Below are 22851 nucleotides of genomic sequence, written 5' to 3'. Positions count from 1 at the left end.
ATACTCGTGATATTGCAGAAAACTGTATTGTGACAATTTTTCTCAATATATTACATATCTTCATATATCTTCATATACTTTCCTTTAACACAGCGAGCAGTGCAACAGGTAGCAGCTTCTAGTTAGTTCGATATCTCTAGTTTCATCATGGAAACAAGTGCCTCTATCTCTCAAAGAGCTGAGAAGCTGCAGTGCTCTAAAGACAATGTGGGAATTTAATCTCAATATGGGGACAACAGGTCTGATAGGGTTAAACGATGAAACTTTTCCATCTGGCACTTGTTTGATGAACAAATAAATTGGAATTGTCAGAAGTTTAGGGACCACGTTTGTCCTCTCGGTTATTGCAGTATGGCTGATTACGTTTGGCAGATGCAGAATTCGGACTGCTTTTTTCACAAGCACTGTGGCCGTGATTCAGTCTAGGAACAGATGGTTGTAAGTAGATTGCTTTAACGTTTTGGGTGACTCTTTCCTTCTTTTGTGTGGCATGAGTCATGCAAATGGGAGATTATTTTAATGCAGCGTGCATGTTATTACTGCAAAGGCAATAATCCCTAAAGAAAGGAACAGAGAGCAGGGCTCAACTGATGAAAGCACCTTCTCAGCTTAATTTGTCTTGCAACTGTCAAGGAACGCAGGTGTGCTTTTTTTTTAAAAACTGTATTTCAACTTTTCACCAGCGCAGTATTGCTATCTCAGGGGAGCGCCACCTGTCTGCGAGGATGAAGGCTGCATTAATTTCATCAAACACAAATGCGTTTCCTTTGGAACAGCTCACACACTCACATTGTACACGTGACCATGCGACCAGCTGATGAGAGATTAGGGATGAGAATGAGAACGGCACCAGTTGCTCCTCAGCCACGGGCTGTCCGATTCACTGGGAATGAAATGACTCATGTGACATCATTTTGTATTACTTATGTAATGAGCTCTATGAAAGGTTTGAAGATTTCATAGAGATTGTCATATAAGATTCTTAGGAACATATTGTTGGTGCATGTTGTACATTGACCTTCACACCTGAGCCCTAAAAACTCACTCATGCACAAGTAAGAAAAGAAAAACATGCAAGCTGAAAAATTGTTAGGTAAGTGATATTACAGGTATTGTCAGGGATTTTGGTGGTTAGCTGAACTTAGCTGTTTTGAAACTCAAAATCCACCCCAGAAAAGTCCCTCTCTTCGGTGTTCTTACCAAAGCCACACCCCATGAACACACACATCAACACATCACACGATCTATACTCAGTGCTAGTGCAAAAAGGCAAAAAGTGGAGCTTTTGAACTGACAGGCAATCTGACTGACAGGTCAGAATGCCCACCCAGCTCACATACCTTTTTTTAATTGAAGCTGCTGAAATATATAAAAAAAATACAAAATAGTACTAAAAGTGTTCTGATTTTTTTTTTAAAAAAAATGACTAACCCTGATCTTTAATTGGCTGCTTTACAAAGATTATTCGTTTTCTCTCCCTAGACCTGCAGGAAGAGTGTGCTATTCTTACACTCGAATACTGAATCATTCAACAGTTCTTTCCTTGAGAGTGATACAGACAGACACAAAGACAGAGAGACAGATTGGGGAGTCTAAAGAGTCGAAGTCTCTCATTTATACCACATCATTACTAACAAGCTCGACATGTCTACTATTCTTAGAGCTGAGAGCTTGATTCCTGGAGAACTAGTGTGCGTGCGTGCGTGCGTGTGTGTGTGTGTGTGTGTGTGTGTGTATGAGTATGTAAAGAATTGAAAAGGCCTTATTACCCTTACGCAGGACACCCCAGTACTAATTTACACAACTTTCTTCTCAGAGAGTCCTTCAGTTAACTCCTAACCTTCAGTAGGCGAGTTTGCCTTCTCGCCCGCGTGAAGATGGCAAAGGTGGTCAGTGTTCAAACTGCACTCGTGTCCTAACAGCAGCCACATCCTGGCCACATTTTTATGGATATGTAACCCTGGGTTACTGGTTCGTTCCTATGGCAACGCCCATCAGCAATGCCTTCCAATCAGCAGTGGATCCAAATACCGAGTGCAGTGGCCTGTGCTTGTGTGTGGGGGCTCTTTAGAAACAGCAGTATTGAATTGCAGGTGCACTGTTCAGTAAGCCCCCTCCCCCCACAAACCCAGCACCCTCGTTCTCTGCGTTATCTTAATTAGAACCCGCTGACACACACACACACACATACACACACACACACATACAATGAGCAGCTGAAATGCAATTTTCTCAATTTGCATAATGAGGATTCACAGAGCCTGGGAAAAGCTGCAAGAGAGAGAGAGAGAGAGAGAGAGAGGCTTTTAGTTGCAGTTGTTTTGATGATGCATATTTTTATGTTTTTCCCTCATCTGTTTCCGTGTGTGTGTGCGTGTGTATGTGTGTGTGTGTGTGTGTGTGTGTGTGTGTGTGTGCAGGTCACAGTCCCAGAAAAGATCTGCCATCAAAATCAACACCAGAACAACACCCACACAAGTGCGACATACACTTAGTTCACAGCTGTTAGGAATCAGACTATTAAGCCTGAGCTATCGCCTTAATAGCACATAGATTGACTGTTCAGAACTTCTTTACTTAATTGTAAGAAAATGTGTTTGCTTTTAACAAAACACAACAGTACCTGTGAACCGTCCCATTTTTTAAACTTCTGTGTGTGTTTGTGTAAAATGTGTAAAACCTTCAGTCTTGTCACGTAGCTGATGTTTATGTTGCGACACACTGGGTAGATTTATTACGTCTATATTACAGTGTTTGACTTGGCACATAGCTTCACACACATACACATACATACACATATACATGCACAGGTCCCTACATGCACTTTAAAGCTTAAGCAGACCATAGTATGTATACTCGCATGCATACAGTGTACACACACAGGCCCATACATGTACATTAATGCTTACACTGACCATACACCACACACACAGCCTAATATCTGAGTATCACAGCTAAATCTGATAGAGCACTAAGAGCATCTTGTCCCTGTCGTGTCCCTGCAGGCAGAGACTCTGAATATAGAATAATTCCACTGGCCTCCATGGCTTTCAGACCATAATTGCAACTTAATCTCTGGCCCTGTGCAATTTGCATGGTAATAATATCCAATATTCAAAATGTAATAATGCTCTTGTGGTCGAGGCCTTGCATTTGCATCCGAACTCGAGCAGCTGCTGTTCCACTGTGCTTCTCTTTGATGCAGATGTTTCTCTCTCTCTCTCTCTCTCTCTCTCTCTCTCTCTCTCTGTGTGTGTGTGTGTGTGTGTGGATCACTGTTGTACAAGTGACTACACTGTATTTTTTATTTTATTACACAGTACCACTCTTCTACTGGCTGTGTGCTGGTGTCAGTAGGCTTTATATAATTCAGACTACTGAGTTTTCTCCGTAGAGGTGAACTGGGCGTGGCCTGGGGGAACAACACGGTTGGTGACAGTTTGTGATTGACAGTACTAGGGCAGCATGATATTTGCTTAAAAAAAATAATCATGATTAGTTTTCTCGGTATTAAATATAAGACTGCTCTTTCAGCCAAGTAATTCATTAATTATTAATAAAAAACATCTTTTAAGTTCTATATATACAATTTCCCTTGAAATAAATAATCATGTCCAGCTCATGATTTAATGCAAGAGAATCAATAAACACTGACATCTAACGTTAGCCAAGTAGACAAATTTTGTCATCATAATCAATTCCGTCTAGTTAGCCACGTAAATAAGCCAAAAAACAAACTGAGCATGATTAAAATGTGATTCATTGAGCAGCCCTGGATAATACCATTGGCATGTGTGTGCTGATAAACCTATTACACTTAATCTCTATCTGTCTCCTGTGTATGTGCACAATTTTGTGTGTGTGTGTGTGTGTGTATGTATGTGCCCATTTCTTTATAGCCATAGAAGACTGAACTCCAGAGGTAGTCCTTTGTGTAAGCTGTTGCTTTTGTTATTCAGCTACAGCATTTCTTTATACAGTCTTTAGCAGTGAGTAAAAGCTTCTGTAAAACTAGAAGTTTAGTCTCTCTAATGGTGTGAGCTGCAAATTAGTGTGTGTGTGTGTGTGTGTGTGTAAGAGTGGCTGTTGTGCACCGAGCAGTTACTGTAAACGCCTTGGCCTTACTGACACGTGCAGTGGTTAACAGGAGGTGCAAAGAAAAGGTTACATGTCTAAGTTTAGAAGCATGTAAAAGTGCGAGAAAGTCTCGTCTCATAAGTCAGAAAGATGCAAGCAGTGGCCAACTTGATGTACCACATCTGACACTGAAAACTGTCACATGTTTGTTATGTTTATTATTACATATGTTTGTTATTACATTCATTCTTGAGTTACGTTCATTCTAGTACGACACCTAGACAGTCGGTGAATAATTACATAAATGGTTTGATGTTTCTTTTTTTATATCACAGCAGAAGTATGTAGAACTTTTCTGTGAGGGGATTTGAAATGGGCAATTCCACCACATCACAGTGCAGTCATTATGAGCAGTGCAGCTCATCTGCCTGAACTTTATACCTGGACTGTTCTGTACTTTTCCCCTGAACTCCCACTGCACTGTATTACAGTTCTTTCCACACCTTTTTATTCAGTGTTTACTGGACCTCTGTACTATTCATATAATGTACATCCTCAATGTTGCACTCTCACTTCTGCACAAATAGTTGCTCAGATACTAGTGTGCATAGGTGCATAAGTATATTTGCATTCGTATTTATTTGCACACTCACCAACCACTTTAAAAGGAACATCTGCTCATTCATGCAGTTATCCAATCAGCCAATCATGTGGCAGCAGCACATGTGCATAAAATCATGCAGATACAGGTCAAGAGCTTCAGTTAATGTTCACGTCAAACATCAGAACGGGCAAAAGATGCAATCTCAGTGGCTTTGAATGTGGAATGGGTGTTGGTGTTGGATGGTGGGCTAGTTTGAGTATTTCAGAAACTGCTGATCTGCTGGGATTTTCACCCAAAATGGAGTTTACACAGAATGGCACGAAAAACAAAAAAAAAAACATCCGGTGAGCAAAAGTTCTATGGGTAGAAACACCATGTTGATGAACCAGGTCAGAGGGGAATGGCTAGACTGATCTGAGCTGGCAGGGAGGCTGTGGTAACTCAAATAACTCTTCTTTACATCCATGGTGAGCAGAAAAGCATCTTATAACTCTGCACACTCTGGATGTTTTTTTTTCCACACCATTATGTGTAAACTCTAGAGACTGTTGTGCATGAAAATCCCTGGAGATCTTCAGTTTCTGAAATATTCAAACCAGCCCATCTGGCACCAACAACCATCCCACGGTCAAGTCACTGAGATCATTTTTTCCTCCATTCTGATGTTCGATGTGAACATTAACACATGATTGGCTGACTGGATAATTGCATGAATGAGCAGGTATAATTTTTGTACTGACTCATGCATCATTTGAGTAGTTTTTTTTTTCCAGTAGATACTGTCTTGGTCTTATATAAGTAGGTACACAAATGACTTCATGACATTATTTTTACTAGTACTTTTCTTTGAGTAAGATTTTTCCTTACTCTACCCACCTATAATAGACAAACACAGACAGTCATCTACAGAATGGACAGAAAAAAAGTACACAGATTCTTTAAAAACATTTACCCCCCCCCCCCCCAGTTCTTGTTCAGGGCATTTGCAATGAGCAGAAGTGGTTTAACAAGTGTGTGAGAAGGAGGGAGGAAGAGAAAGAGATTGATACTGGGCAGACTGGAGGCTCTAATTAGTTGTTGCCACAAGCATCTGTTAATCTTTTACACTTCAGTCTTTCTTTAGCTGGCCAAATAAGAGAGAAATACAAGTTGCATGAGATTCGAGGCCTCTATGCAGTGTGTATAAAGGTTTGTGCGTGTGTGTGTGTGTGTGTTTGGCACAGAGTGCTGTGTGAATCATTAGATGCTGGATTGCTCGGGCTCCCAAACCTAGCCTGCCAACCCTCCCGCCGCTAGTGTTTTCCCAACCCGTCGTCACACATGGTGCGATGCGGAGGAGATCCCTGACTGCGGGCCACGCCAAAAGTTCCTCCCATAACTCGTACCGTGCTCCGAGACGTCGTCATACACACTTGAGCAGAGTCATCATTTCTTGTGATCAAAATGTCTAGAGCTGTCAATGGACATGACACTGAATTGTCCCTGTTCTTGTCCTCTCTTTCCTTCTGTCTCTCTTTCTCTTTCTGTCTGCATTGTCCTGTCTGTCTGTGTCTGTCCCATTTCACTGTCTCCGTCTTTCTCTATGTCTGTGTCTCTGTGTCTCTGTGTCTCTCTATGTCCCTGTCTCTCCTCTACAGAACAGATACAGTGTAGGAGATCGTGCTAGGCTGTACAGCGGTTTGCCCGTGAGGCCCAACCCTGACGGGAAAAGACTGCCCTCTTCAGGGGTGAGACCCTCCATCTCTCCCTCTCTTCCACTCTCTCTCTTTCTCCGTCACACTATGTCTTTCTCTCTCTTATGTGCCTTCTGTAGATGGTAAAACCTTTCTTGGGTGGTTTTGTGGTTAGAAAGCTGCCAGGCAGAAGGGTCATGTGATTGACTGACAGCCACGACGAAGCGTGTCCCCATGGGGTCACACTTCACACCCACGACAGGCTCCCAACTCAATGCCCCCACCCCCACTCCTGCCCGGCACTGAACAAACACACACACACGCACACACACACGCACACATACACACACTTACAGTTTGAATCAGAAATAGAGGATCTCCTGAATATGAATGGCCTCTGAGTGAGTGCTGAAGAGAGACAGTAGTGGACATGGTGAGTTAATGATAATTCAGCCACACCAGTGAGCCCATATGTCGAAGCCTTATGTGCTTGTTTTGTTCACTGTTCGCTATGCCAGGTGACCATTTGTGACCATAACCTGAACTTATATTTAGTTTCAGCTTTATCACCAACCAAAACATATCCAAAATGGTGGTTCTGAGAGGAAAAATCTCTCACTCTAGTGGAAGCTGAATTTCTGGTGCCATTTTGGCACAATCTTTAGAGTGACTGTGCCTCCATTTTATATGCGAGCAACAATGCATGTGGCCGAACACACGCCTTGGCAAACACACATAGGCTTTGTTAATAGAGTAGCCAGTATAAACACAAATCCTGTTTTTCTCTACCTGAGCTAGAAGTCCTAAGCTATTCCCTTCCCCTCTCTCTCTCTCTCTCTCTCTCCTTCTTTTTTATGCATGCACACACACTTACATTTTTGGCTTTGTTAAGTGTTTCCATTCACCAACTAAATAATGATAACCAAACTCTAACCTTCAGGACTTAAAGAGGAAATCTTTTGGCTCCTTACACCCCCCACCACACATATTAATGATTCATCATCACTCAGAAAAGTTGAAAAGTTAACTTTTCCCTTTTCCTTCCCCTAAACAGACAGCTTTACGTAACAAAAAAAGCTAATTGGAAAAACAGATGAATAAAATGTGAAGCCGGCAAGATCTTTTTTTGTGTTATGAATTTATCTGCATGCCGTACATATAGGAGGACAGACAATGGGAATAAAGAATTCCTTTTTTTTTTTCCGAAAGACTTTTTCAGGACTATCTGAGCTTTCTGAATTATCTTTTCAGTTCGCTGTTGGAGCTGAGTCCTGCCAATGCAACTTTGTGGGTGGCTTCTTTTTTTTTGTAATTATAAAAGAGATGGTATTGATGTTTCAGGCGCCTTCTTAAATCATTTATCAGCAGGAGAGTGCTAACAGAGCACTTCCTCCGAGCCCACCACTCCGCACCGTGGCTATCGGTCATACGCTATCTCAAGCCAATATTGTAAATGCAATCTGCAGCACGATACGACACAAATCATTCCAATGAGCACTATGTGTGTGTGTGTGTGTGAGAAAGAGAGTGTGACAGAAGTGGAGGGAATCAAAGGTGTTGGAACTTGTATTTGAATAAAGTGGATTCTTTTTGTCTATTAAGTTGAAGTTAATTTTGTCTTAGATGTCTTTTTTTCCTCGCTCATCACTTCATCGCAGCCTTGGAGGAACAATCTAAATAAAGTTTCCGGCACGCGCATTTGCATATGAATGCGTTTTGAAATTATCTCCCCTTTATCAAACATCTCCTCTTCCTTCTTTTAAGAAGTCTAACCAAAGCGGCACATGGTTCAGCACAGAGCAACCACTTAAGCAGCTTTTAAAGGAAATGTGTCTTTTTTTTGTTGTTTTTTCCACTCTGTGTCAGGTGTTGTGGTGGAGTAGAGGGGAGCTGAGGGGAGGAGTGTGAGCTTTAAGGCCTTTGTTCCGTATCTGTACATCACTCCACACGGGCTTCAGTTAAAAATGGGTTCAGCTGAACATCCGCTCCTTTGCCAAAATAACCTTCTCCTGCACGTCCCACCCGCTCATCTGCTCACCTTTATGACACACACACACATATACATACACACATGTAGAGATACACAGCCTCTTGCAGAAGCATGCACACACACACTGAGTTCATTCCATTATTTTATTTCTCAGAACTGTGCTTTTCTCTGTCTTTTTCTTTTTTCCCCATATTTTTTTTTCTAAAGGGCACAACCTAATGCTTCATGCTATCTCTATAGCAACTCCACAGCGGCCTTATCCTGAGGCAGAAGCTTCAGCAAGCAGACTGATGGCTGACAATTCTGAGCCAAAAACACAGAAATATTAGACTTTTGGAATATAGGCTCACATTTTATAATCTCATGTATGCTGCTGGAATGTAATGTGACATTTCACTGCTCTGTGTGTATTGTATGTAGTGATGTGGTGTACTAATGTTAGCTGATTGGAGTTATTAATGCAGAAACAGCATACAGTCATAATAATCAGACAGCAGCTTTCAGGCTTGCTACATTAAAAATACATTAGAATAAACAGAATGATGTTCTTCGTTTTTAATAATGATAGTTTGGCCATTATTTAGTAATGTCCAAAAACCATAGTGGAAAATATCTGGTGCATTCCCACAATGCACTGCAATAAGTTAGTGTCCAACAGATGACCATTAGTAGACACCCATAATGTGTGTTGATATTTGTAGGGAATATTCAGTAGGGCATCATTAGGGGTGATCCAGAATGTACTAAGAATTAAAATTTGAATATATTGCCATGTAATTATATGAGAATCTATAAAGGGAAATAAAATTCACTGTAGTTGTTAACGCTGACCTGGCCTCCTGTCCCATGACAATTTTTAAGGTTTATGATACAATCAAGATGAATTATTGATATCTGCAACCAGTTTGCACCCCTATACTCTTTCAGACCTTTTCCCTGCACATGAGTGCACTGTCTCTTGTTGGCTTTTTGTCATGTATTAAAGCCTTTCTGTGCTGATAGCTTCTGTAGTGAGACATAGTTACAGCTGGAATCATGCAAGGTACAGCGTTAACATCCACTGGCTGAAAACAGCATAGATTTAGCAAAGGCCTGGACATAGTAGTGGCTTGGGGTGCTCAGGAACACCAACCATCTCAGATAAGGATTCCTCCAGTGTCTTGTGATAGTTCACACTTCTACTGAGTGTTTGTAGGCACCTGTTTCTGTGTTCCAGATAATCTCATATACTGTATTTATCCCATTGTTGATGGACCGAGTGAACCTTCTGTAAATTCAGCGACGTCCTTTGCTGGGTGTTCTATTGCTACACCAAATTGGTGATGTCCTTCTGCCAGTGGTATCTCATCCACAGGGGCAGGTGGGGCGGTTGTCCTGTTGCCTCGCACCTCCGGGGTTGGAGGTTCAATTCCCACCTCCGCCCTGTGTGTGTGGAGTTTGCATGTTCTCCCCGTGCTTCGTAGGCTTTCTCCGGGTACACCGGTTTCCTCCTCCAGTCTAAAGACATGCACTGCAGGCTGATTGGCATTTCCAAATTATCCATAGTGTGTGTGCTATTGTGCCCTGTGATGGGCTGGCCCCTCATCCAGGGTGTCTCATGCCCCGAGATCCCTGGAATAGCCTCTAGACTGCCTGTGTATGGATGGATGGATGGAAGTCTTCATTCACAACTCCATACATTTTAAATCCCATTGATATACTAATTAACTCTTTTGAGCGATCAGTTATATTAAAAAATGGTGCTTTTTGACAGATCAAGTTCCATTGATTTACTCGCTTTTTTAGAATCAGTCATGGTGCAGCGCACTCACTGCCCAATTTAGCTTCTATGTTATTATTGCACCTAGTGGCCAAAAATGGAAACTGCAACAAGGGGTAATAGAGGCCCATTGGGGCAGGAATCGCTGAACATTATCAGTGGAGGAGCAGCTGACAGGACAGTTAATGACAGGGTTGCCAGGGTCATGTTTTTGGGGTTTTTTTTGCCAAATTGGAGTTTAAAATACTCCATGACTGCCGAGATCTTGCTTTATAGCAAGAAATTGGAATTAAATCTAATATATTTCTACAAACAAAGACAAACAGTAAGTGTCTATTATGTACCATTTATATTGTAAGAATTATTATAAACTTTGGAAGATGGGATTATGCAAGGGATAAGGTCTGTACATCAGAAATGCGAATGCAAGCAGTGACTTTGTTTCCCATGAGAAAAGGAAGAAAAATGTGTCTCCCTTTTCCAATGCCCAAACTTTTCAGGCTAGTTTCAGGTCTTTTGTGTGTTATTTGAGATGGAGTTGGGCTGGAAATTTTGCTGAAACCTGGCAACTCTGGTTAATGATATTAGATCTTCTGTGTGCGCTTCACTGGCGATGGGAAAAACACTTGCTGTATTGAACACAGTTGAAGAAAGATACAGCTAATACTGCTGAAAAGGTGCTGCTAGACTGTATGCTGGATGATTGTATGATGACGATTCGCAACTGTCTGTTACAGGGATACTCTAAAAATTCACTAGACAGTAGCCTGTAGCATAAGTCAAGTATGATAGCCTCTCGACTTTGTCGTTATTAGTGTCCTCCTGCCCCACCAAATCTAAGGTCACGAGCCAATGCTGGCTTCTGCTGTCACCTTTTACACAGTGCTATCTCTGTTGATTCTGCACTTCACATATTCTGCACGCAGAGGCTTGCCAACAACTGACTAGCTGGTTTTATGTTGCCTTCAACCAAGTTATTGAGCGGCTGTTAGCAGACACGACAAATCTTTTGTCCAGGGAGATCATTACCTGTCTTGTGGACACAATAACTCACTCTTCTGGAAATAAGATGGGATTTATAGTTTGTTCCACTTTGCCCAACAGCTGTCATTATCCTCCTGTTTAAATGGTTTTACGTCTTTTATCAACATGTCACAATTAGAATCCATCATACATCCATACATTTACATTTACATGTAAGTAATAAAGGAAGACATTAATGCAGCATTTTTACTGAGTCTCACTGGTTGACAATTAAGCCAGGCTTCATGGCATCTCCACATGTTGAGATCAGTCACATCAGTCCTGGCAAAAGATTGCATGCCCACCGAGGGGGGACACAAACTTTCAGTTTGAGTTTAACCAACAAACTAACAGGTGCTTCTGTCTTGGTCTGAGAGTTGGCAATATTCCTTATCTAATGCTAGCAGGGTCTGTTGTTTTGTGGCCACAGTGTCTGTAAGTGTGAGAGAGCGAGAGAGAGAGAGAGAGAGAGAGACCATAGGGAGGGCAGCACTTCTTTTTCAGTTTCCGTGTTGCCCTGATACCATCAAACCAAACATCTGCTATTCTTACCTGTGTTTTCTTCTCCTGCTGCCCGTTTTCTCTCATCCCCCCTCCCACCTCCCTTCTTCTTCTCCCCCTGACATGCTCCTCATATTCAAGTAAAATTCCCTCCCCCACCTCTCCTCTCCTCTCCTCTATGTCTGATTTGGAAGACTTGCATAGTCAATTGCGTTAGAGTTTGAGAGATGGAGTGAGTCGGAGTTGCCATATTTTTGTGTAATATTAATATTTCATAAGCGCCATTCTAGGCTGCACATCTAAGAGAGAAGGAGCCTATTAGATTCTGCAGTGCTAGGACATTATTCAGCCTGCATGGAGGATACAGCAGCTCGAGCGACTGTCATTACAGCTACTGCTCTTTATTTTTATCCTGATTGAGGTAGAAAAAAAGAGGAAATGATGAATACAGTACTGGCAGCCTTGCTGTTGTTTGATGTGTGCAGTTGAAGTTTGCCCCTTGAGTGAGTGTGTGTGTGTGTGTGTGTGTCAGTCACCAGATTGACATGTGCAAGACGGGAGGCTTGTAGTGAATTAAGGAGGTCACCAGGTGTAATATAAAGAAGGACTAATTGATATTTGAGCACAGTTTAATGCAGAACAGGCAGAATGATTGGATTGAAATAGAAAGGGTGGAAATGCAAGAAAACAGCAGAAGAGTACAAATAATTGGACACTGAAAAATGGAAAACCTGATTCAGTCGCTCAGTATCATTTCTCCAAATGAAATAGATATATGCATTACCAATCATGTGCATTTGTGGAAAGGCAAACGCATACACCAGTAAACACACACACACACACACACACACACGCACATGCATAACAAACACACAAGTGCACACATTAATGCATGATGCACAAATGTATTAATGTAGTCTCTCAGCTTTCTCTGAAATTCAAATGAATTGGAGGGGGCCATCATATCTGTGTGTGTGTGTGTGTGTGTGTATTTCTCTCTCTCTTTCAGAAAAAAACTGTCATCTATCTATTAGTGTACCGTAAATATTACATGAGCATTGGATCTCAATGGCTTTGGCATGATACCTAATGTTTGTGTGTGTGTGTGTGTGTGTGTGTGTTCAGAGAGAGAGGAAAAAAGAGAGTATTATTTTATTCCAGCACTGCTTGTTTACTGCTACTGTTCCTGACCTACTTCCATCCTTCCCTAGTCAGCGTAGCACACTCCGATCTGCCCCTGTCTCAAACGGCTGTCCCTGCAGTACAATTACCACGTAAAAAGGAACCCGAATGGAGATGTTTGTACTAAATAACACATGTGTAATTAAGACCTAATGAGCTCTTGTCACTACGGAATGTGCAATTAGACTGGTAATAGAAAATCTCGGCACAGCGTGCAGCGACGGCGACAGAGAGAGAGAGTGAGAGAAAGAAAGAGAACGGGAGGATGAGAGTGAGGGTGAGAAAAAGAAAGTGAGAGACAAAAGGAAGAGAACAAGGGGAGGAAGGATTGCAAAAACGATGTGTGAGAGAGCAAAGTTTGCGGTAGAAGTATTTGCCTACAGAAAGCAAGATTGTTACATTAAAAAATTGTGTCAATCAGAAATGTGTATTAGTGATGAAAGAATTCTCCAGAAAACCCAGCAGAGGCCTAAAAGCATGGGTCACACGTTTTTGTTTAGCATTCCTTTGGTTTTTATAAACACATATCGCGCCACGTTCGTTTAAACATTTGAAATGAAAAGCTTTGCATGCCTGCTGGAATGGAAACTAATATAAACCCATTATGGCCAATGAGCTCAGGCGCGGTAAGTGAACTCCTACCGCGATACATTTACTCCTACAGAGCTATATTTGATTACATTCACCTCTGTCGGAGTTAATCAAACCAGGACTCACTGTTAGCCTGACTTTGCTTTGGCCTGTGTTAGTGTTCCAGCTGAGGAATCTCAGCTATTCGAGCAATAGTATGGAGTTTAATATGACATTATCATCATTCTGTGTATCAGAAAGATATTTATGCATCGTATCAAATTATTTATGAGCATTATGCAAGGCATGAGTAAGATCGACAGCTACACTTCCCTGCAGGGATTTACTGGTGTGAAAAAGTCATATATGTAATAGAAAATGAAACGGACAATAATAAGTTGTTGTAGATGGTGCTCAAGCAGGGAAGCCATTAAGTTAAAAATCTGCAAGGAATGAAATGGATGCAAAGTACACACACACACACACACACACACACACACATGTACATAGAAAAGAAATGCGCTTTCCATCAACTCCTCAAAGGGATTGATGCTCTTGATGCTCTAAGCTTCTCGTCACGTACATATGAAAGAGAACCATTCTGTCTGAAGTGCCTCTCTCTCTTTCTCTCTCTCTCTCTGTCTCTCTCTCTCTCTCTCTCTTTCCTGGCTGGGTTGTGCACGTACACTGTATGAAATGGTTTGACATTTGTTGTCCTTATGATCTAATGTATGCAGCTCTAATCTAATGGTAGCAGCTGACAAAGCTTTCACAAACACACAGCATAGAGAAATGTTGAAAATTACTTTTCAGCACATAGAAGGAAAAAAAAAAAAACTTCATGCCAGGAATGTAGATTTCTTAGGCTTACATTAAGGCCACCATTTTGGGGAAAAAAATTTCATCAATGCTTTGACTAACCAGTCAATATCAAATATGTAATGGTTCAATTATGTAAATGCTGTAAACCATTTACATAATAGTGCAGTGTTGCTGTCAATGAACATGCTTGTAGATTAGCAGAAAAATGCAGGAAGTATAGTCTGCTCTGAGGTAGCACATTTTTCTATTTGTCATTAAGCCATGTTGAGACAACACCATAGTCTGATTGTGTGAGACTGCATACGGGGCGGCATGGTGCTGTGCAGGAAACTGTAAAGATGACTGCACTTCATATCTGCCAGTCATTATTACCATTCTGACTATTTATGATTAGCTTAAGGGAAGCCGTGCATCCAATACAGCCTCTTGAACTGGCAAGTTTACAACGTGTTTTTGTGATTATTTATTATTGAGTCGAGTTGTGTTGCACGCTGCGTCTCGTACGTTCCAGCATCAGCGGCGAAACGATGCCCTGCGGTAGCTCTCGTGTCAGCACTTTCATGTAATCACTTGTTCCTGAAATTAGATTTCAGAATCTCGCTCCTTGAAATCTCTTCTCACTTTATAAACCTAGTTAACTTGCGGCTTTGTTTTGTCCCCTCTCACTCAGTGCACGAGCAGAATTGGGGAAACAGTGCAATGAATGAGACGGCATGAGTGTCATATCCAAACACTGAGGACTAATTAAGACCAGCAGACGATGGCGAATGGTTCTCCAGCGGTTGACTTGATTGCTTGTGCATACGCACATGCGCACATATGTGCCACACACACGCACACACACACACACACACACACACACAGTGACTGTGGAAGAAAGTGTAATTTGTGTAGGTGTCTGCGAGTGTCTCCGTTTGGATACATTTGCATGTTAATTAGGGAGGCAGTTCAGCTGTTCTGGCTCATTTGTTCAGGCTTTAAACCATAAAGAAACAAAGATCCTTCTCCCCAGCAGAGACTCTGTGTGTGTGTGTGTGTGTGTGTGTTTGTGTGTGTTGGTGGAAATAAATGACAATTTTGACATTGTGGAGACATCTGGCTGAGAAAAGCTTTTATTAGAAGAAAAAAAAAAATTTCTTTTTAGTTTTCGAGATTATATAGGTTTGAGTCAAAGAAAAAAATTAAGTTTGAAAATCTCATAAAGATAGTAATGTGTGTGTGTGTGTGTGTGTGTGCTGACCTGTTTTGCCTAAATACACCTGTGGTATAACCAAGCTATCATTGTTACTTTTACTTTTAACTTTTAACAAAATGCAGCAAGCACACATACGTGCACACACACACACACGCACACACACACACAGAGGGCAGATTTTGGATGGTTGCCTCTCTCTATCAGTTGTTTGATTGGCACATCATTAGGCATAGCGCAAATGCACAGTGAGGTGTCAAATCCTTACTGAGAGAGAGAGAGAGCAAGAGAGAGAGACAGAGATGGAGTGGGGGGTTGCTCTAATTTCGAACACTAAATTTAAACCAGCACAACCACATACACACTCTTACATACAGCATTTTATATAGCTCTTTGTTGGGAGTGTGTGTGTGTGTGTGTGTGTGTGTGTGTGTGTGTGTGTGTGTCTGTGTGCATGCGCAACTTTGAGTAGGGGGTGAGGGGTAGCCATCTTGTTGTCGGTGTTGCACTCTGTGTCACAGTGCGGAGTGTTTCTGAGCCACCTCATGAAACCCAACTGTCACAGTCACTGAGAGTTAACACACTCACACACTCACAGACACACTCACAGACACACACAGACAGATACACACTGGCCACGGTGCTGTTGTGTGTCAGACAGAGAAGTACTGCATGAGTAAAAGACTCTACTCTGGCAGCTGGAGTCTCATCTTATGCCCACACACGCATGTACACACACACACACACACACACACACACAGACACACACACAATTCACAAGTCATATTTTAGTTCTGTTCGTACTAATGATGTTCTAAATCAAGTTGGCGAAGTTTCCATAGTCCCTATGCTTAATATATCACTTTCAGAGAAGAAAAGTGTGTTTCTGTGTTTGGATGAGACAGGCTTTATATATACACTCAGCTCCAGGGTAAAGATTGGTAAAAAGAAGAGTTTATGAAAAAAAAATTACCTTACGTACACGGAAAATATGAGAGAACTTTAACAATGCTATATGTGTAATAAATAATCCCTTATCAAAAACATTTTTAACAAAACCACAATTATTGAAACCACTTATTCTTATGAACAGACTGTTCCTGAAGTATGTTCACATTTATATTTTATTTGAAGTTTAGATGAGAGCTTAGCGAGGTGTTTCGGAACTCTTAAGTGGTCATCCATGACTTCCTGTTTCACTGTGCTATAAATATGAGGTAACACAGAGGCCAAATTCACTTCTTCCCTTTAAATGACCAAATTCCCTTAGTCATTCATCATCATGGGGAAGATTAGAGAGTGCACAAATGAAATGACACAAATGTGTGTTCAATTTCATAAATCACGCAGTGGCTATAAAGTTAGCTGCATGCCTGTAAATGTTCACTGGTCAATAATTTAAACAATCGGAGCTGTGATGAACCTGCCCGGAAGAGGAGTGTAACTGGTGTATTTTGGCCTCATGCACAGTGAGGAGTGAGGCTCTATGGTCAGATGAAACAAAAATAGAGTTTCTGGGGTTTGGCATTTGGGATGGTTATACAGAAAGAGCCTAATCCCCACTGTAATGTATGGTGGGGGATCTGTGATGTTGTGGGGCAGTTTTTCCTCCAAAGGCCCTGGAATCCTTGTTGGGTTACATGTCATCATGAAGTACCAGGAGATTTTAAATGAAAATCTGGATACCACTGGCAAGACGTTCCAACTTGGCCATGATTTGATCTTTCTGGTGGTGCAGTGATCCAAAACATACTTCCAAGTCCGTACATATGTAGTACATGATAACAGAATCAGGCTTTTGACATGGCCATCCCAGTCTCCTGACCTAAACCCTACTGAAACCTGTGCTGTGAACTGAAGAGGAGAAGCCACAAGAGAGATCTCTGGACGATCTGGAGAGATTCTGTAATGAGAAGCGATCTCAGATTCCCTGCTCTCTATTCTCTAATCTCATCAAGCATTATAGGAGAAGATTCAGTGTCGTTATGATGGCAGAGGAAGGTTACACAAAGTACTAAATGCAATGGAATAAATGTGAGATTGAAGCTAATTAACAACATTAAAACAAAATTTCATAACCATTTTACCCATCTTTACCAAAGGTGCCAATAATTCCGGAGTTGACTGTAAGCCTCATCCACAAACGATGAAGGAGCTTACTACTGGAGAACACACACAGACACACACTGGGGTGTATAGTGTGTGGGTAGACAGACTGTGTCAGAGGTGGCTGTGGGAGCGAGTGGTAGTGCCAAAGGCCGTTCTGCCCGTTTAGCTGCACTGTGCATGTGTGTTTGTGTGACATATGACATATGTATTGTGTTTTGTGTGTGTGTGTGTGTGTGTGTGTGTGAGAGAGAGAGAGAGAGAGAGAGAGAGAGAGAGCATATGACAGTAAGATCTGCTAGTATAATTATCGCTTTTGCATTCTTGACACCCCTTGTGACACGTGTGTCCTTGTCGCACACACACACACACACACACACATATTGTGCATCCACACCCCTGACTGGCCTAATTACCCCTCAGCTAATGAACTGTAATTAATGAACTGAGAAAGTCAGTCTCTCTCTGTTGGGTTCTCTCTCTCTCTCTCTCTCTCTCTCTCTCTCTTTCAGTCTCATTCTGTGTGTGTGTGTGTGTTTTATGTTTGTGATTTATGGCTTTTCCTGTCTTATGTGCCAGTCTTTTTTTCCTAGGTCTACTTTTGGGGCAAACATGAACTAACTCTCTCTCTCTCTCTCTCTCTCTCTCTCTCTCTCTCTCTTTTCACAGTTTGATGGTGAAAACATGTACATGAATGAAAATAACCAAGAGTTCCTTTCCCCAAGTCAGGTAAGAGTCACTTCCTGTCCTGATCATTGCCTCATACTGGACAATATGACATATCATGCATCGTATAGACTGTGCACTTGAATTTGTGTCTTGATGAATAATTCTGAACCAATTTCCTAAAAAAATCGATGAATCCATTTTGTCAATGACACGGACACACAAACACACACACACACAGCTGTGAGGAACATGTCGTAGGCCATATGGTAGTGTTTGTGTTTGGGGATTTGCTGATTGGGTTGTGTGCCTTCTCCCTATTAAGCAAACAGAAGCAGATAAACAGACAGAGCAATCCCTCACTCCTCTTATCCTGTCTCATCACTCCATCATAGCATATGTCGCTCTGCTCAACCTTTTCCTCATAAGCAGCACTTCCCTTAAGTCAAATAATTATTAAAAAATGTAGTTATATTTTAGATGCCAGTTATTAAAATACATATGTATAGTACAAGTGCTACAACTACAGCACACATTCAAATGAAAATAATTTCATCTGCACAAGAGTGTTTTTATTTTTATCATTCAAATACATACTTTCCTTCATTCAACAGCTTACACTGCTGTTCTTTTTACAGCAGAGGATTATGGGTAGATTTCCAAACATGTGTATTTGCTTCTATCTGTAAGAGTGTGATTATATAGTTCAAAAAAGTGTGTCATTTACTGGACAGCTGAAGGGTAAGTAATAACCTATTTTTATTCTCTCTCACAGTCATACAGTGAATTTAGAATTGCATGAGAATCAGACCTGGTTTATACTTTTCTCTATTTGTGAACACATCAAGGCATTGTGTGGGTAACAAGGACGTGGGAAAAAGGGGTGCTGCGTCTGCTAAAGTAAAAATATATATAGGGGAAACCAATAAAGAAATAAACAAACTTTAAAATGGAATAGTTTTGAGTTTGTATTTCAGCGATACACACAGAATATTTTTATTGTGTGTTTTATTTATGTTTTGTTTGAAAAAAAAAAATCAACATTAACCTATGACATTTGACGTTGACATTTGTGGTTGCCGTGCAGTCACGCAATGTTGTTAGGTAAGTTAGCTACAGTACCATCTAACTGCCTAAGCAAATTTCAACCATGTCACAAAAGAACATCAAATATCATCCGTCGAATCAAAATAACTGAAGACATACACTCCAGGGCAAAAAAAGGGCCAAACCCAAAATGGCAAATATTAAGCTTTTAATGGTCTTAACAACAAATCACTGGTCAGAACATAAGCAAGAATGAAACAAGTGCACTCCTGAGAGCTCCTGTGCCTCCTTTGCTGGTTTACTTTTGCTGAAGTGAACTGTTTGTTTGGGGAAAAGCTAGAAACAGGGAAATTCACTTATATAGTCTTCTTGTACACAAAGGTAAAATCAGGATAATAATTAAAATGTTTGGTGTAAAATTCTAACCAATACATAACACACTGGGTGTATAAAATTTTCCAAAAATATCTTCTGGGATTTTTTTTTTTCTTAAAAGATTAGTTGTTATTTAGTTATCTGCCACATCTGATGCAGCCCATCAAGAGCCACAAGACTTAAACATTTAAAGAAATCAAAGGGAAAAGCTCACATACTAACTTCCTCTATCTGTATGTTTCATTCTTGCTAATTTCCTGACCAATGATTTGTTGTTAAGACCATTAAAAGATTAATATTTTGCCATTTTAGGCATGGCCCATTTTTTTTGCCCAGATGTGTAAAGCATAATATCATAGCGTATGTCACATTTATGCTGCTAAAATTCCAGCACCCTTGATGTAAAACGTCTTCCTGTGTCCCTGTTTGTCAGTTACACGGGTGTCTGCCTTCATACTTGCACGTTGCAAGTCACGTGAACGTGTCCACTAGGAGGCAATGTCAGGGATTTCACTGCAGATTAAATGGAGAAGAAGAAGCAAATCAAAATATAACTTACTTCCACGTTCTAGATCACAGATACTCGATTAATTATCAAGGTGTTAAATTCGACCAATAGGGAACAGTTTAGGATTTTTCAGACGAGTCAAAGATGGATATCGTTTATTAAAAGAGAATAATATATATATATATATATATATATATATATATATATATATATATATATATATATATATATATATATATATAAGCCCCGCCCACTGCACCATCTGTTGAAACATCAATTGAAGCACTATTTTTAGTGTTATAGATATGGTTATATGGCTCTATATAAATAAAGTATAGTTATGTGTAAACATGCATTTCCAGTTGTGTACACAGAAATGCTGTGCCAAAAAGCAGCTACAGCTTTCTCTCTCCCTGCCTTGTCGCACTGCACATCAGCACTTTCCGGATATTTTGTGCCCATTATAGTGTTGCGTCAGAGCAGGTTTGCTGACTGATTAAATAATTTTATTGGCATCATTACTGTGAAACAATTGATCAGTTCCCCAAAAGAAGGATGGTAACTTCTTGGCACAGTGTTTCTGTGTACACAACTGGACACACGTCCACACCTCAACCAGTTAGTGTTCACCTGAATTTTGATCAGAGTGTAGAATACTGCAGATAGATTTTGTGTGTTAACAATAATAATAATAATAATTGGCTGAATATTTACTGTAGTGTAAAACTACAGTAATTCAGTATTCCGTTAAGTGAAACTGATCAGGAAATGAAAGGCGTGAAAGAACAGGAATGATATAGCAGCATTTCATTTACTGCTGTCTCTGTGACTTCGCCTGTCCTTGTGTCATGAGGGGTACTGTAGAGCGACAGAGGGCAGAAAGAACGACAGAGGGGGAAACAGAAATGGAGGTAGAGAAAGACTCTAATCTCTCTCTCTCTCTCTGTCTCTCCCTTCCTCCCTCTTCCCCTCACTCACTCCCTTTGTTTCTAACTGTTTACTCAGGGTCTTTTATATTTGACATCTGTCTTCCTCTCTCCTCCACTTGACCAGGCTCAGACTGATTTTTCTTTCTCTCTAATGTTCCTGACACACACACACACACAAAACCTCCCTCTTTGTAATGTTCTTGACAGCACAGAGTAAACAATCAAGCATGTTACATGGCCTAGCTCTTGCTGTATGAGCTTGCTCAGTATATATGCTTTATCATTCGGTGAAAGTAAATAGCTTGGTTTTGTGAAACTTTTTCAAGCAATGATACTTTTCATAAATGCTTCAGAAGATACTAAAATACTCTGCTATTATATTGTAGTACCTGTCGTCCACGTGCTTTGTAATGGGAGAGACACTGTGACTAGCGATTAGGATTATTTAGATCATTTCCCTATTTGAGATTATGTTCAGAATTAAATGAATCTTTGTTATGCTTTACAGGTGAATGCTTATAGAGAACATTTGCAGACATCATCTTAAATCAACATCTTAAATTAATATTATGGAAATTAATCTGGTTTTAGACTTTCCTAAAGATTTCCTGGTTCATATAGTGATCACATGATCGACAGGGTTTGATTGCATGCACACACACACACACACACACACGTGCGCGCGTAGATGCCATGTCATGCGCTTGTTCAGAGCTCACTTTAGGTACATGAGTACTCCCCGGAGTCTTCGCATTGACCCTGGCTGTCCTCCAGTGACCTCTGACCTTGTCTGATTGGAGAGGAGAGATAGACAACGCTTGGCCCCTAACGAGCCCTCAGTGTGTTCAAGGTCAGGGAGGATCGCCGTGGCAAGAACAAAAGAGGTTGAAGCCCACTGAGGGGCTGACCTCCCACTAAGAGGCAATCGATCGCAACCAAATGAGAGAGAGAGAGAGAGAGAGAGAGAAAGGGAGAGGGAGAGCTGATCTGAGAAAAAAGGACACAAACAATATGGCAAAAGAACTGAAGGAGAATAATATATATTAGGAGTTTAGTCTGGTTCATTTTATGATTCCTAACTCAAAACTAGCATTCTTCCTTGAGAAACACTTACTGTGAAGAAATTCGAATCACATTTAAAAGTGGAACTTTTCTCTTTCCTTCTGATTATCTCCAATAAATAGAAATTTGAGTCCACTATGGGAACATCTCTGTGGTTTATTCCCATCAGACCTCTCACATGTGCTTAGTTCTTCTACGAGTTTCACTACAATGATTAATTCAAGCCTAATTGAATATATTTAAGACAATCCCATCTGCTTCGTCTGTGCTGCGAAGCCTGGATCTTTGCTATCGATGCAGAGAATCAGCAGTAGCATTAGTTTTAGCATTAGCATGCTTGGCCTCAGTACACAGAAGGAATAATTCTCTAATGGCCTTGCTGTTTGGACTTGCAGAAGATGCAGCAGCATAGATTATAATCTCTCAATTAGTGAAACAAGGTTTTATTGATTGCCGTTCTGGGTCCTTGGAGCTCCGGCTGCCCAGTAGGGCTAGTGATTGAGAAAGCAGAGCACAGAGAAGAGAAGGAGAGAGCGAGCGGAAAGGCGAAGAGCTAGCAGTTTGTCCTGAAGAGGAATTGGCTAGAAATAAACTTAGACTTCAAAGGGAAAGGAAGTGCTCTGTGGCACTAACTGCTAGTGTGTGAGAGCGAGAAACATTGGGACCGATGTATCATCTGAAGTGTTTTGGCAAGCTTTTACTTCACTTTTTTTCTCCCTTTTTTTACATTTTCCCAGTGTTAATCATAACGTGCTGGTCATCGCT

At 40.9% G+C, this 22851-nt stretch overlaps 1 protein-coding gene across 6 annotated transcripts in view; it reads left to right on the top strand.

Moving 5' to 3' along the window:
- Positions 1–22851, top strand: part of tox2 (TOX high mobility group box family member 2) — a 99826-nt gene that overhangs the window by 32556 nt on the left and 44419 nt on the right. For 3 of the 6 annotated variants that reach the window (XM_026914994.3, XM_026914987.3, XM_026915027.3), the window contains exons 2-3: positions 6319–6408; positions 18169–18228. In XM_026914994.3, the coding sequence (XP_026770795.1) occupies positions 6319–6408; positions 18169–18228 (150 nt within the window). The remainder of the gene's footprint in view (positions 1–6318; positions 6409–18168; positions 18229–22851) is intronic. The other 3 variants (XM_026915010.3, XM_026915003.3, XM_053228011.1) reach the window with 1 other exon arrangement.

Source organism: Pangasianodon hypophthalmus, chromosome 2 (genome assembly GCF_027358585.1).
Source record: "Pangasianodon hypophthalmus isolate fPanHyp1 chromosome 2, fPanHyp1.pri, whole genome shotgun sequence".
NCBI classification, from domain to species: domain Eukaryota; kingdom Metazoa; phylum Chordata; class Actinopteri; order Siluriformes; family Pangasiidae; genus Pangasianodon; species Pangasianodon hypophthalmus.
Note: the sequence above shows the minus strand (reverse complement) of the source record. Positions and strands in the feature narration are given on the sequence as shown.